Genomic DNA, 11,318 nt, shown 5'->3' with positions numbered 1-11,318 from the left:
AGAGCAGAACATAGACGAAGTAAGAAAAAGTTTTATATATATTGATTTATAAAAAGCAATATATTGGTAAGGTGTAAGTTCGAAGGTTCTTCCGATGTGCAAGGAAGAATCTTATCAGAAGAAGGTTCTTGGCTGTTTTATCCTGGGGACGACGTGGTGTTTGTGAACTGCTTGCACACTTTGGGCAGAGCCGCGAAACGTCTTAAAGAAAGCGACTTAGTCCGCGACTCATCCCAAGAATCATTCACCACTCAAGGCTTTTACATTTTTTCGGGTAACTTCGTTCCTTTCTATTTCAGTGTTCAACAAAAGCCATGGTTTGATCTATTTTAATTAAGTTACATTCTAACCAATGTTCGAAAATGCGGCCTAAGAGGCAGCCTAAGCGCTGGGAGTTGGGCTTCCGAGGTGATTTGGAGCGAAACGTTAGAGAAAATCGGTGATGGCTTAGGCAGGCGCCTAGGCAGCCGCTAGGCGGTCTAGGCGGTGTTAGGCGGCCCACTAGGCAGTTGCCATACCTTCGCCAGCATCGATGGTCCCAAAGAGGAAGGAGATCCACGTCCTTTCTTTGAGCCCTAAACAAAAATTTAAGACAAAACCCTGACTTTATTAAAATAATTAAACAATCAACGGAGAAGGTAGTGGAATTTGGAGCTAACCTGGGCCGGCTTTCTTTAGGTTCTTGATGTATCTGACCATTTATGGTTCTTCAGATTTTGTAGAAACGGCTGACAAAGGTAAGAGGTGAAATGAATGCAAAAGTAAATAGGGTTTTGGTGGGGCTAGGGAGCATTTTGGGCTCCAGAGGAGAAATGAATGCAAAAGTAAATAGGGTTTTGATGGGGCTAGGCATTTTATGATTATAATATGCCTTTATTTTGGGCCCAAAATAATATATGATTATATTAATGTGTTTTTAACCTCTAAACTTGTTGAATACTTGTAATTTATATATTCTTCTACTTTTATTTTTCAATTTACTATTATTTTGTTCTCAATACAAGTATATGTATTCACTATAAGAAAACAGGGCTTCAGTGACGATGGCAAAGCGTCACTGAATACTACAAATTCGTCATATAATAGTATATGTGACGAATTTCGGTTGTCACAAGGCTCGTCACCTATGTGGAGTCATCGATAGTATATGTGACGAATTTGTGATTCGTCACTTGTTCTTAGTATACGTGGCGCCCGATTCCTCACATATTTTCAAGCCCAAATGCCAATCTTGACTCAATTTATGACGTTATAAGCGTCACAAATCCTAAAATTATGTGATGAATAGGTATATCGTCACATGCTCCTTTAAATTGTTTATATTATATTTTAATCCATTTATTCATTTACATTTTATCATTTTAGGAATTAAACTAGCATTTCAGCTTAATGTAGTTATGTAAATGGCAAGTACATACTATGAAACTCAATGAAAAAAAATTCTTATAATTCAAATATGGGTAGTTTTTACATTAACATGTCCACAGTAACCTACAATATATCCCAATTGTAGCTTGAAAAAGACAATATCATAACTAAAAATATTGAATGGGAGTTGTCTGCTACGAAATCGGTAGCATCAATAATAGGCAACATAGAGGAAACTGGCCCTTTGAATAGGTTCAATCTTTAAAGCTCCAGCTGCATCACCACTTTTAATTTTGTAATCCATTCCAGTAGACATATCAAGAACTGTTTCACTCAAACAAAACGGTTAGGTAACCCAAATGTTGTTCAAACGCATAACTTACTAAAAACATTATAGCAAGAAAAAAAGTGTTGATACACAAGATATATCCCTTCTACAGTACACTTGACCAAAAGGTATACATATTAACACCTATTTAAGTTATTAAACGACTTTACCGGTATATATTTGTAATAGCACCTGGGAATATGGGTGGTGATATAACCAATACCATGATTGACCTGCAAAAGACAAAAATGGATTATTTGTTGGCCAACCTAGTTGGACCTTTGTTTTCCATATTAGTGGACCTACACAAAGAGACCATTCTTGAAAAACAGTGAGACCTAAATATTCAAATCCCAAATGACAACTAATTTATATATAAAGCAAAGCAAGTAGACTTAGTGAGAAACAAGAATCCTAACTAAAATCTCAAACAAAAATCCATCACAACAAAAGAGAATACAACACGCACACAACTACTCATATGAGCTAACAAAAGGGTTAGAAGTCAAGCAACCAAGTACCAACCTGTAATTGAAAATTCATATAAAAAAATAAGTTAACCAAACATTCGAAATGATCTAAATGTAGATTCCCAAAAAACACAAGAAAGAAAAATATTCAAATATATTACAAAACTCTACTAATCTACACTAGTGAAGAGAGAAGGGTTTGAACTTGAGACGCAGTTGGTTGACTAAGAATGTCAGGGCAATCCATCACTCATTATTGCCTCTTTGTTTCTTTTTTCTTTCTCTTACATGAAGAAAGTTGAAGTTGCACTTCAAAACCAATTGAAAATAGACCAAACTTTTCTCATAATACAAGATTTAACTTTCCAATGTTAGATAGCACCACACAACATTTTTCCCTTTCTAAATCACGATCTCAAAAAAACTTACCTCACATGCATTCTATCATGTCCTTTTTAAAAAAGAAAAAGTTACTATTATTAAGGAGTAAGGGAAGAGTTCGAAACTATTATATTACTTGAGAGAAAGGGAAAGTTTTGAACACATAAGTAAAAACTCAACACCTAATCCAATAGAAATTAGTCATTTAGATATGAGGTTAGGTATCGAATGGCTGGTTGAATTAAGTTAGGACAAGTCAGACTCAACCTAGTAGGACAAGTCAGACTCATTTGTGACACACAAAAAACATTTACGAGACAAAAAGGAGTGGACAAAGTAAGAACACATATACATTATAAATGAAAGAAAAGCAACCACCAATTCAGCCCAATTATCTTTATGTGGTCCCTCCAAATATAATATCCTTTTACAAGGAAACTCGTCTGTAATAGAGAAATTTTTTAGTGTAATCAGAATATGAAATGATACACCATATGTAACTATACAAATGATGAGATATATATATTATTAAAATTTTCTATCACTTATATAAAACACGTGATGTAACGCTCGTATTCCAATCACAATAAAAAATTTCTCTCGGTAATAGACGGTGATGAAGCTAACAACATTTTTTTGCAGACCAAGATATAAAGCTTGAGTACCACTTTGGCTAGCTGTTTTTTGGCTACCGACTCTGATCGGCCATTTTGGCTAGTTGTTTTTGGCTATCTACTGTTATCGAGACGCTTTGAGTCACTTTTTGTTAAGTATCTTGCCGTATATATACTAGTAGACATAGTTGACTGTAGAGTATAAAGTGGTAACTTAAACAATTATGTATGTTTTAATCCTACATGAAAAACAGAAGCATTCTAGAAAATAATTTCATCTTGCAAGAAAAATAGAAGCATTCCAAAAAAATAATTTCATCATACAATTCACAGTAAAAAGAAAAATGCGGAAAAGTAAAAAGCAAATAGAAAAATTGATTAAAAATCCTCCATATATAATAATAAATCTAGTTAAAAATCCTCAATCGTAGAATTAAACAGCCAGGCACAAATACATATTGATCTAGAAAAATCAAAACCAAAATTTACCCAAATTAGAGGTTGCAGAGTGCGGATGTGCAAGCAGAGGGCTGCTGGAGGCCAGTACCTGCAAATTCAAAACCAAATTTAGAAAAAAAATGATAGAAAAAAATTGAAAAGAAACTTCAATCCTATCAGATTGGGTTGAGCGTATGAAGGTGATCGTACACTCGTAACATTCATCCAGAAATTTCTGTACTTCCCATGTCCATCTGTTCATTGCTTTTTTCGGTCGCCACTACCAGTGACAAAAATCCAAGGCAATGAAATAGTAGCAAATTAAAATTAAAGTTTCACATTCTGTGGATCTGGTTAAAATTATAAAGTTTCACCCATTATTCATTGATTTTCGAAAGAGAAAGAGAAAGGAAATTGATAATTGGGTTATATAATGTACGCACTACAATAATTATGGTCTCTATATTAAATATGGATGTTGGTGGCTTCTCACCTACCAAAGTCATGCTTTGATCTATTTTAATTAAGTTTCATTCTAACCAGTGTTCGAAAACGTGGTCTAAGCGGCTGCCTAGGCGCTGGGCGTTAGGCTTCCGAGGTGATTTGGAGCAAAACATTAGAGAAACTCGATGATGGCTTAGGCGGGTACCTGGGCAGCCGCTAGGCGGTCTAGGCGGCCCGCTAGGCGGTTGCTATACCTTCGCCAGCATCGATGGTCCTGAAGAGGAAGGCAATCCACCTTTTTTCTTTGAGCCCTAAACAAAAATTTAAGACAAAACCCTAATTTTATTAAAATAATTAAACAATCAACGGAGAAGATAGTGGAATTTGGCGCTAACCCTGGCCCTTCTTTTGGCTTTCTTTGGATTCTTGATTCATCTGACCATTTATGGTTCTTCGGATTTTTGCAGAAACAGCTAACAAAGGTACGAGGATGCAAAAGTAAATAGGGTTTTGGTGGGGCTAGGGAGCATTTTGGGCTCCAGAGGAAAAATGAATGCAAAAGTAAATAGGGTTTTGGTGGGGCTAGGCCTTTTATGATTATATTAATATGTTTTTAAACTCTAAATTTGTTGAATACTTGTAATCTATGTATTCTTCTACTTTTATTTTTCAATTTACTATTATTTTGTTCTCAATACAAGTATATATATTAGTCTCTAATCTATCAAGGATTCTTCCAGTATCAGTTTAAAATAAAAGGTAACCACTGATTGATAGACATGTTTTGGTATGCTTGCATATGTTGTCAAAAGCATCACAGTTCTGGAAATGAAAGGTAACATTGATTCATTTTCCCCATGGCAAGTCTGATATAAACCTCAATGATAATAGGACCTTGTCCCAACTAATCATGCTTCTCGATCCATTTACAACGTTGGGGCTTATTTTTATTTTGAATCACATGTTGTTATATATTTCCTAATTATCCCCATCCATGTTATTTTCTGTCCTCTTACTGTCATACTCTCAATGTTGATTATTCAATATTTGAACATGTAAAGCCATTAACCTTCGTTGAAGCGTCCAAACCCCCGAAGCCTATTTTATTTTTATTTTTTTTCCACTTTGCGAGTGAATACCATCACTCCCAACCAAGATGCTAGCACAATCCCCTACGTTGATAGGAGTCACCGAAAGGAGGTAGTTCAATATGTTAAATGGAAGCAAAGAGAAAGTCGAAGTAGCAGAACTGTCTCTCAGACAAACACCAAAAGAAGGAAACGGAAGATCAAGATTTCCATGGAGAATAATGAAAACTAGGGCTGGGTTCAATTCGAAACGGTTCGGTTTTTTGCCCAAACCGAAACTGAACTGAAATTTCGGTTCGGTTCGGTCTATTTTTTTCGATTCGGTTTGTTTCGATTTTGAGAATGAAAACTGCAGTTGTATCATAGAATCACAAACTCGAATTCGACGGTGGGTTTGAGAATGAAAAAGAACTCGAAGATGGAGATTGTAGAATTAAAAGCTTGAAGAATCGGACTTGAAAATAATAGGATCAAAAGTTCGAAGAATCAAACTTAAAATAATAGAATCAAGATTTAAGAAATAAAAAGCGGAGAGAGAGAGAAATAGTGAGATACTACGAGAGAGTGAGAAATAGTGAGAGAGAGAGAGAGACAAAGTTCTATAAAGCAAGCACCCATGTGCTTAATACAACCTTTGTCAGCAACACTTTAATTAGTTTAATAATATAATAATTACCCCATTACACATTCCAACACACACACATATATATATATATATATATATATATATATATATATATATTATATTCAAAACAGATATTTAAATAATAAAAAATTAAAAAAATATATTAATTTAATTAATTCGGTTCGGTCCGGTTTTCGGACCTTAAAAACTGAACCGAACTGGCCAAATTCGGTTCGGTTCGGTTTTGACAATTTCGGTTCGATTTTTTTTGTTCGGTTTTTTTGGTTTCGGTTCGGTTCTCGAATTTTTTTCGATTTTTGGTTTTTTGAACCCAGTCCTAATGAAAACCACAAAAGCAAGAATGAGAATTATAAGATTTGAAGAATGTGGAGGCGTATATAGAAAATGTATGGTGTATGTTGAGAATGTGGGGTCTAAGGGTGTTATGGGAAGTATGTGGGGTTTATTAAGATAAGTTTTAATTAAAAAAACAAATGTGAGGTGCATTAAATATGTGGAGTTTATTCAACAATATGTGGGGTGTTAATATAATAAGCTTATATTTAATTTGATAAACTTAATTTCCAGAATCTAATTTTGTTTCATTCTCAATTCAATTCCTCCTCAATCCGATTTCTCCTCAATTCAATTCCCTTAAATTTGATTACGGATTAGTAAACGCGCCCTTAAAGTGTTTGGTTGCTAGAATAGTAGATATGTTGTTGTTTGGTTAGAGAGTTAAGAATGACAATTGTCGTAATTTTATTGGGCCATAAAGTCTAGTGAGTAAAATTGGTACTAAATTGTGAGCACTCAAGTATTGTCTTTTTTTTTTCTTTTAAGACCCCTACTGTATTTATCTTAAACTCTCACATTATCTATAAATATTGTATTACTTTTTAAAAAGTAATGTAAATATTGGTTAATGCTTATTTTACGATAAAAGAAATTCATTTAAATCCTACTGGGCTCCTGCCTAGATCTCGCCTAGGTGCCTAGCTACTAGGTTCCAATCTGCTACCTGACTAGCGCCTTTTTTTAGAATATAATCCTAGCCAATTTAAGCTTATTACATTGACTTTGATATTATCGCTTACAACTGCTTTTGTGGAGATACTATTTTTTGCTTTGAATATTGACTCAAAACTTTGCACTCTTCAATATAAAAGCAACCGCTTTGATTGAATCTTGCACTCTCTTGAATTTCACCCCTCACCTCGGCAAATCTTGGCATCAGCACTGCATACACTTATTGTATATTTACATATGGACCACATACGTATTGTCTATTTCACGTAGGGACAAGATAGGGACCATCTACTTGTCGTATTGTCTATTTAACATATGGACCACATCATATTGTCTATTTAACATGGGGACCAGACCATGATGTACCTATTGTACTGCCCAAATCATTATGATCACGTGAATTAGTTGTGCCAATGAGTCAACATCACGTGTATTAGTTTGTTCGACAATAGACATGGGCCAATGAGTCAACATTCTTATGAATCACGTGTATTAGTTTATTCCACAATAGACATGGACTAATGAGTCCATTGCTGTACTAGCATAAGCTCTGTACTTCATAGAATCCGGGAGGGAGGAGCTTCAAGTTTCTGCGGCTCTTCGTAACGTTGGTTGGACTTACAACTGAGAGACTATGGCCAATGAGACCATGCACGCGGTTCAGTACGACAACTATGGCGGCGGAACTTCTGGTTTAAAGGTTGTTTATAGACTTGTAACTCTTATTTCATAAACGTAAACTCACCTGTTTTTTTTTTTTTTTTTCGAGAGTTCATTATAGCCGTGTACTTCTTAACCTCTAAATAAAATCCAAAATTTAATATGAGTTGTTGACCCATTACTGCAATTATTTTACAAAATTGCAAGTATTCTCCAATCATGTCAATATGGATGATTTACTCCTTGTTTTGCGCCTTCAATGAGTTTCATAATGTTTTGTCTATTTATATATCATTAATGTACCCATTTAGAATTTGTTGATTCACTAATTTACTTATATGGTATATATAAGTTATTTACCTGCATTTTCATGTGCAATAATTACCTACCGACACAATATAAGCACATTCTTTTCATACAACGAAGTATTACAACTAAAGGGTGAGAAAATAATAGATACATTATTTTATGACATCACATAAGAAATACACTCATTTACCTATATTTACACTAATTTATCTATATTTACAAGCACAAATTTACCTAGTTGCATATAATAAATCAATTTCAAACAAAAAAATAAGAAGCAAGAACAATTGTGAAAGAGGGAGGTCTTGGCTTCAATTTTTGCCAAAGGCAAATTTGGACCTCATTATTGCTAGCTCATTATGAGGTTAAATTCACCCCCCTCATTTAGTGTAGAAAATATTGTTTGTTAAAAAAAAAATTGAAATAGAATAGGAAAAGAAATGTCTAAATCCAATTGTTATTAGGGATAATATAGCCATTGGAAACATGTAAAATATTTGAATTCAAGCTTAATTAAGGAATATGCTTATGGGGATCCTAATCACCAGGCTTTAATCAAGTAAAACAATTATGTCGGGTTTTAGATGAAAAATCTATGTTCCAGAGGTGAAGTCATATTTTCAGTTTAATAACTGCAATCCCACTTGGAATACGAGTACTTGATTGAGTCATTGCGATGATGGGAAGGAAATGATAAAGGAAGAGGTTTTATCTTTTACTTTTATTGTTTTTATCCAAAATCACATGATGAAAGAAATAGTAACAGGGATTTACTCAGTTACTTGGTTTTGTTATCGAGAAAATTACCATTTGTATATGCTTATGAAATGTTAAACAAAGTTGTTGGTCTATTATGTGGATACTTTGTTGCTTTGAAGAACTTTGCAGAACACATTCTTGTCATGACATTGGCCTTATTGCAGCATGTTGAAGTTCCGATTCCAAATCCGAAAAAAGATGAGGTGTTGCTGAAATTGGAGGCAACTAGTCTAAACGCAATTGATTGGAAAGCTCAGAAAGGCATGCTCTGGCCTTTGTTGCCTCGCAGGTTTCCGTACATACCTGGTAATTTGGTTTGGCTGCCTTGAGACGCTGCTACTTAGGGGATCCATTTTGTGTTTATAACTCTTTACGTAATTATGCCTCATTCCATGCATTATTTGATCTTTTTCTTGAAAAGTAGTACGAATGTTCGATAAATGCTTAAACACCTGTTTCTTGTTCATTTCATCTATAAACTTCTGGAGTGAAATTTGTGTGTTTTCTGGGGAGAGATTCTTACGTAAACATTGATATTATAGCATAGTTTTTCGAGTTCTTCAAAGGGAAAGGGTGGGATGCATTTCTTAACATGTTTTATGTAGAAGTTTTCACAGAACCGCATTTTGTCAGAAGTCGTTTTCTTAACTGAAGATATTCATTGGTGGAACTCGGAACAGGTATTGATGTGGCAGGAGAGGTTGTAAAGGTAGGACCTGGAGTAAAAAAATTCAAACCTGGTGACAAAGTTGTTGGGAAGGTTAACACTCTTGTAAGTTCCCTTATATACTAGCTCATTTTCTCTGTTTCACTTGAAATTCTTCAAATTTAGTCTTCGTTTTCGGCGGAAGTAAAATTTAACTGAAAGGATAACATAATTCAGAAAAAGGGAATTAAGCTTCCATATCATGTTTTGGAAATAGCATCTTTTAGGTTCCACATACATCTAGGAAACATGCATATTGATGGATTTAACTTAATTTAGAACTATTATTTTCATCAATGATACCTGAATAAGTATCTACTAATTTGAAAAGTTGAATCCATTTGTTCCAATCTGAATTATTGTATTTGTAAACCCTCGTTAACCCTTCATCGACTTTGTGTGCCTCTTTTCCTAGTGTCATTCCAGTCGGCATGAGACTGAACTATTGCATGTAAAAACCACTTTTGGTGTGCTTAATATGCAAACCCAGTGACAGAATGTGTCACCTAGATATCTGATGCATCATTCATTGATACATACCATGACCCTTTTTGTCTCATTCTGTTCTTCGACAATGAATCAAAGACTGGAGGTGGACTAGCTGAATTTGCCGTGACAATGGAGAGTTTAACTGTTGCAAGGCCACCGGAAGTTTCTGCAGCCACCGCTGTAGGATTACCCGTTGCTGGTCTCACAGCTCACCAGGCTCTTACACAAACTGCTGGGATCAAGCTTGATGGAAGTGGTCAGCAAGCAAACATCCTGATCACAGCTGCTTCAGGTGGTGTAGGTCTCTACGCGGTTCAGTTGGCAAAGCTCGGAAATACTCATATTACAGCCACTTGTGGTGCCCGCAACATTGAACTGGTCAAAAGCCTAGGGGCTGATGAGGTTATTGACTACAAGACCCCAGAAGGTGCAGCTCTTAGGAGTCCATCTGGTCGAAAATATGATGTTGTGATCCACTGTGCAACATGCATTCCTTGGTCAACTTTTGAGCCTAATTTGAGTGCGAACGGTAAGGTAATAGATGTTACTCCCACCCCCAGCTCTCTGTTTAGCGTTGCACTGAAGAAACTTACCTTTTCTAAGAAGCAACTGGTGCCACTGTTCTTATTTCCCAAGGCTGATAACCTTGAGTATCTTATTAAGTTGGTGAAAGAAGCGAAGCTGAAGACTATAATTGACTCAAAGTATCCCCTGGCCAAGGCGGAGGACGCTTGGGATAGGATCAGCGATGGCCATGCTACCGGAAAGATAATTGTGGAGCCTTAGTTTTGGCCATGCTTTGTTTTGAATTGCAGTGTTTTACAAATAAAATCGCAGGTCATAGATATTCTTGGATTGAAAAATCCTAGATACATTTGGTTGCTAGTTATACTTTTCCTAAAGGATTGTATTTACTTGAAGGACAAGTTAATCCTCTCCTTATTCTCGACTATAAATAAAGACACTGCAGAGGGAGTAACATTCACATAATAAATCATTACACTCTCTCCATACTCTCTCTTGCCTCACCCCCTATTCACCCCCTATTCCCCTTCAGTTAAATAGGCCACAACAGTTACTTCCAAATTTTGGTAAGTTAATGATAATACTTTGAGTACTTCGAAAAAATTAACAATTTTGCGCAGAGTAATAACAATGAATCAGAAACAGCAGGAAAGTACAGACATAAGAAAAGAAATCAACGGGAGTTCTCAAGGGTGGTGACCGAAAATGCACTCGTTACAGTGGAACCAGGGTTAGATAGATGAGTGGAGTTGATTGTTGTGCTTGTTGGAGTATGTGGCCAAGTGGCCACCTTTTAATTAAACAAATCAAAAAGGAAAAAAAGACAAAATAATTATGTCTCTTCCTTGTTTTGGGGAAAAGAAAAGGGAATTGGTCTAAAGTTGTCTTGGTCCATGGGAAGTCACGGATGAGTTCTTTGAAAGAGAAATAATTGCTATTTTTTATGAAGTGTAGTAATGAAGCCATAAGAGAGGAAAAAACATAGCAGAAAAAGAGAAAAAAAAAACAGAGGTGCTGCAGCCCCATTTGAAGAGAAGAAAGAAAGGTGATTTTCTTTCTTTGTTGGTACTCACTCAATCAAAGTT

At 35.4% G+C, this 11,318-nt stretch overlaps 2 protein-coding genes across 7 annotated transcripts; one reads left to right on the top strand and one right to left on the bottom strand.

Moving 5' to 3' along the window:
- Positions 1-1,420: 1,420 nt before the first annotated feature.
- LOC126622159 (uncharacterized) lies at positions 1,421-4,578 on the bottom strand. Of its 5 annotated transcripts, XM_050290825.1 has the most exons (5): positions 4,439-4,572; positions 4,249-4,354; positions 3,651-3,879; positions 1,867-1,929; positions 1,421-1,692 (listed from the first exon to the last, which is right to left on the bottom strand). In XM_050290825.1, exons 3-5 carry the CDS (start codon positions 3,859-3,861, stop codon positions 1,580-1,582), a joined length of 387 nt encoding a protein of 128 aa, XP_050146782.1. In that variant the 5' UTR covers positions 3,862-3,879; positions 4,249-4,354; positions 4,439-4,572; the 3' UTR covers positions 1,421-1,579. The 5 variants fall into 5 exon arrangements, 1 of the variants encoding a protein (XP_050146782.1); XR_007623349.1 differs by having other exon boundaries at positions 1,421-1,929; positions 3,651-3,708; positions 4,140-4,354; positions 4,439-4,578; XR_007623347.1 differs by having other exon boundaries at positions 1,421-1,929; positions 3,651-3,708; positions 4,439-4,578.
- A 2,704-nt stretch (positions 4,579-7,282) lies between these two features.
- On the top strand, positions 7,283-10,702 carry LOC126622157 (chloroplast envelope quinone oxidoreductase homolog). Of its 2 annotated transcripts, none has more exons than XM_050290821.1 (4): positions 7,283-7,485; positions 8,678-8,819; positions 9,194-9,285; positions 9,805-10,702. In XM_050290821.1, the coding sequence occupies exons 1-4, from the start codon at positions 7,420-7,422 to the stop codon at positions 10,492-10,494; spliced, it is 990 nt and encodes a 329-aa protein (XP_050146778.1). In that variant the 5' UTR covers positions 7,283-7,419; the 3' UTR covers positions 10,495-10,702. The 2 variants fall into 2 exon arrangements, with proteins under 2 accessions (XP_050146778.1, XP_050146780.1); XM_050290823.1 differs by lacking the exon at positions 7,283-7,485 and adding an exon at positions 8,430-8,459.
- The last annotated feature ends 616 nt before the right edge of the window (positions 10,703-11,318 follow it).

This window comes from Malus sylvestris, chromosome 5, assembly GCF_916048215.2.
Source record: "Malus sylvestris chromosome 5, drMalSylv7.2, whole genome shotgun sequence".
In the NCBI taxonomy this organism is placed as follows: domain Eukaryota; kingdom Viridiplantae; phylum Streptophyta; class Magnoliopsida; order Rosales; family Rosaceae; genus Malus; species Malus sylvestris.
Note: the sequence above shows the minus strand (reverse complement) of the source record. Positions and strands in the feature narration are given on the sequence as shown.

Bases quoted from the DNA above. Each gene is read 5' to 3' on its own strand.
- LOC126622159 (XM_050290825.1), bottom strand. From the start codon at position 3,861: ATGAACAGATGGACATGGGAAGTACAGAAATTTCTGGATGAATGTTAC. The intron at 1,930-3,650 runs GTAAATTTTGGT...TGTCTTTTGCAG, and splicing joins CTCTGCAACCTCTAATTTGG to GTCAATCATGGTATTGGTTA. The intron at 1,693-1,866 runs GTAAAGTCGTTT...TGAGTGAAACAG, and splicing joins GCTATTACAAATATATACCG to TTCTTGATATGTCTACTGGA.
- LOC126622157 (XM_050290821.1), top strand. From the start codon at position 7,420: ATGGCCAATGAGACCATGCACGCGGTTCAGTACGACAACTATGGCGGC. The intron at 7,486-8,677 runs GTTGTTTATAGA...GCCTTATTGCAG, and splicing joins GCGGAACTTCTGGTTTAAAG to CATGTTGAAGTTCCGATTCC. The intron at 9,286-9,804 runs GTAAGTTCCCTT...AATGAATCAAAG, and splicing joins TTGGGAAGGTTAACACTCTT to ACTGGAGGTGGACTAGCTGA.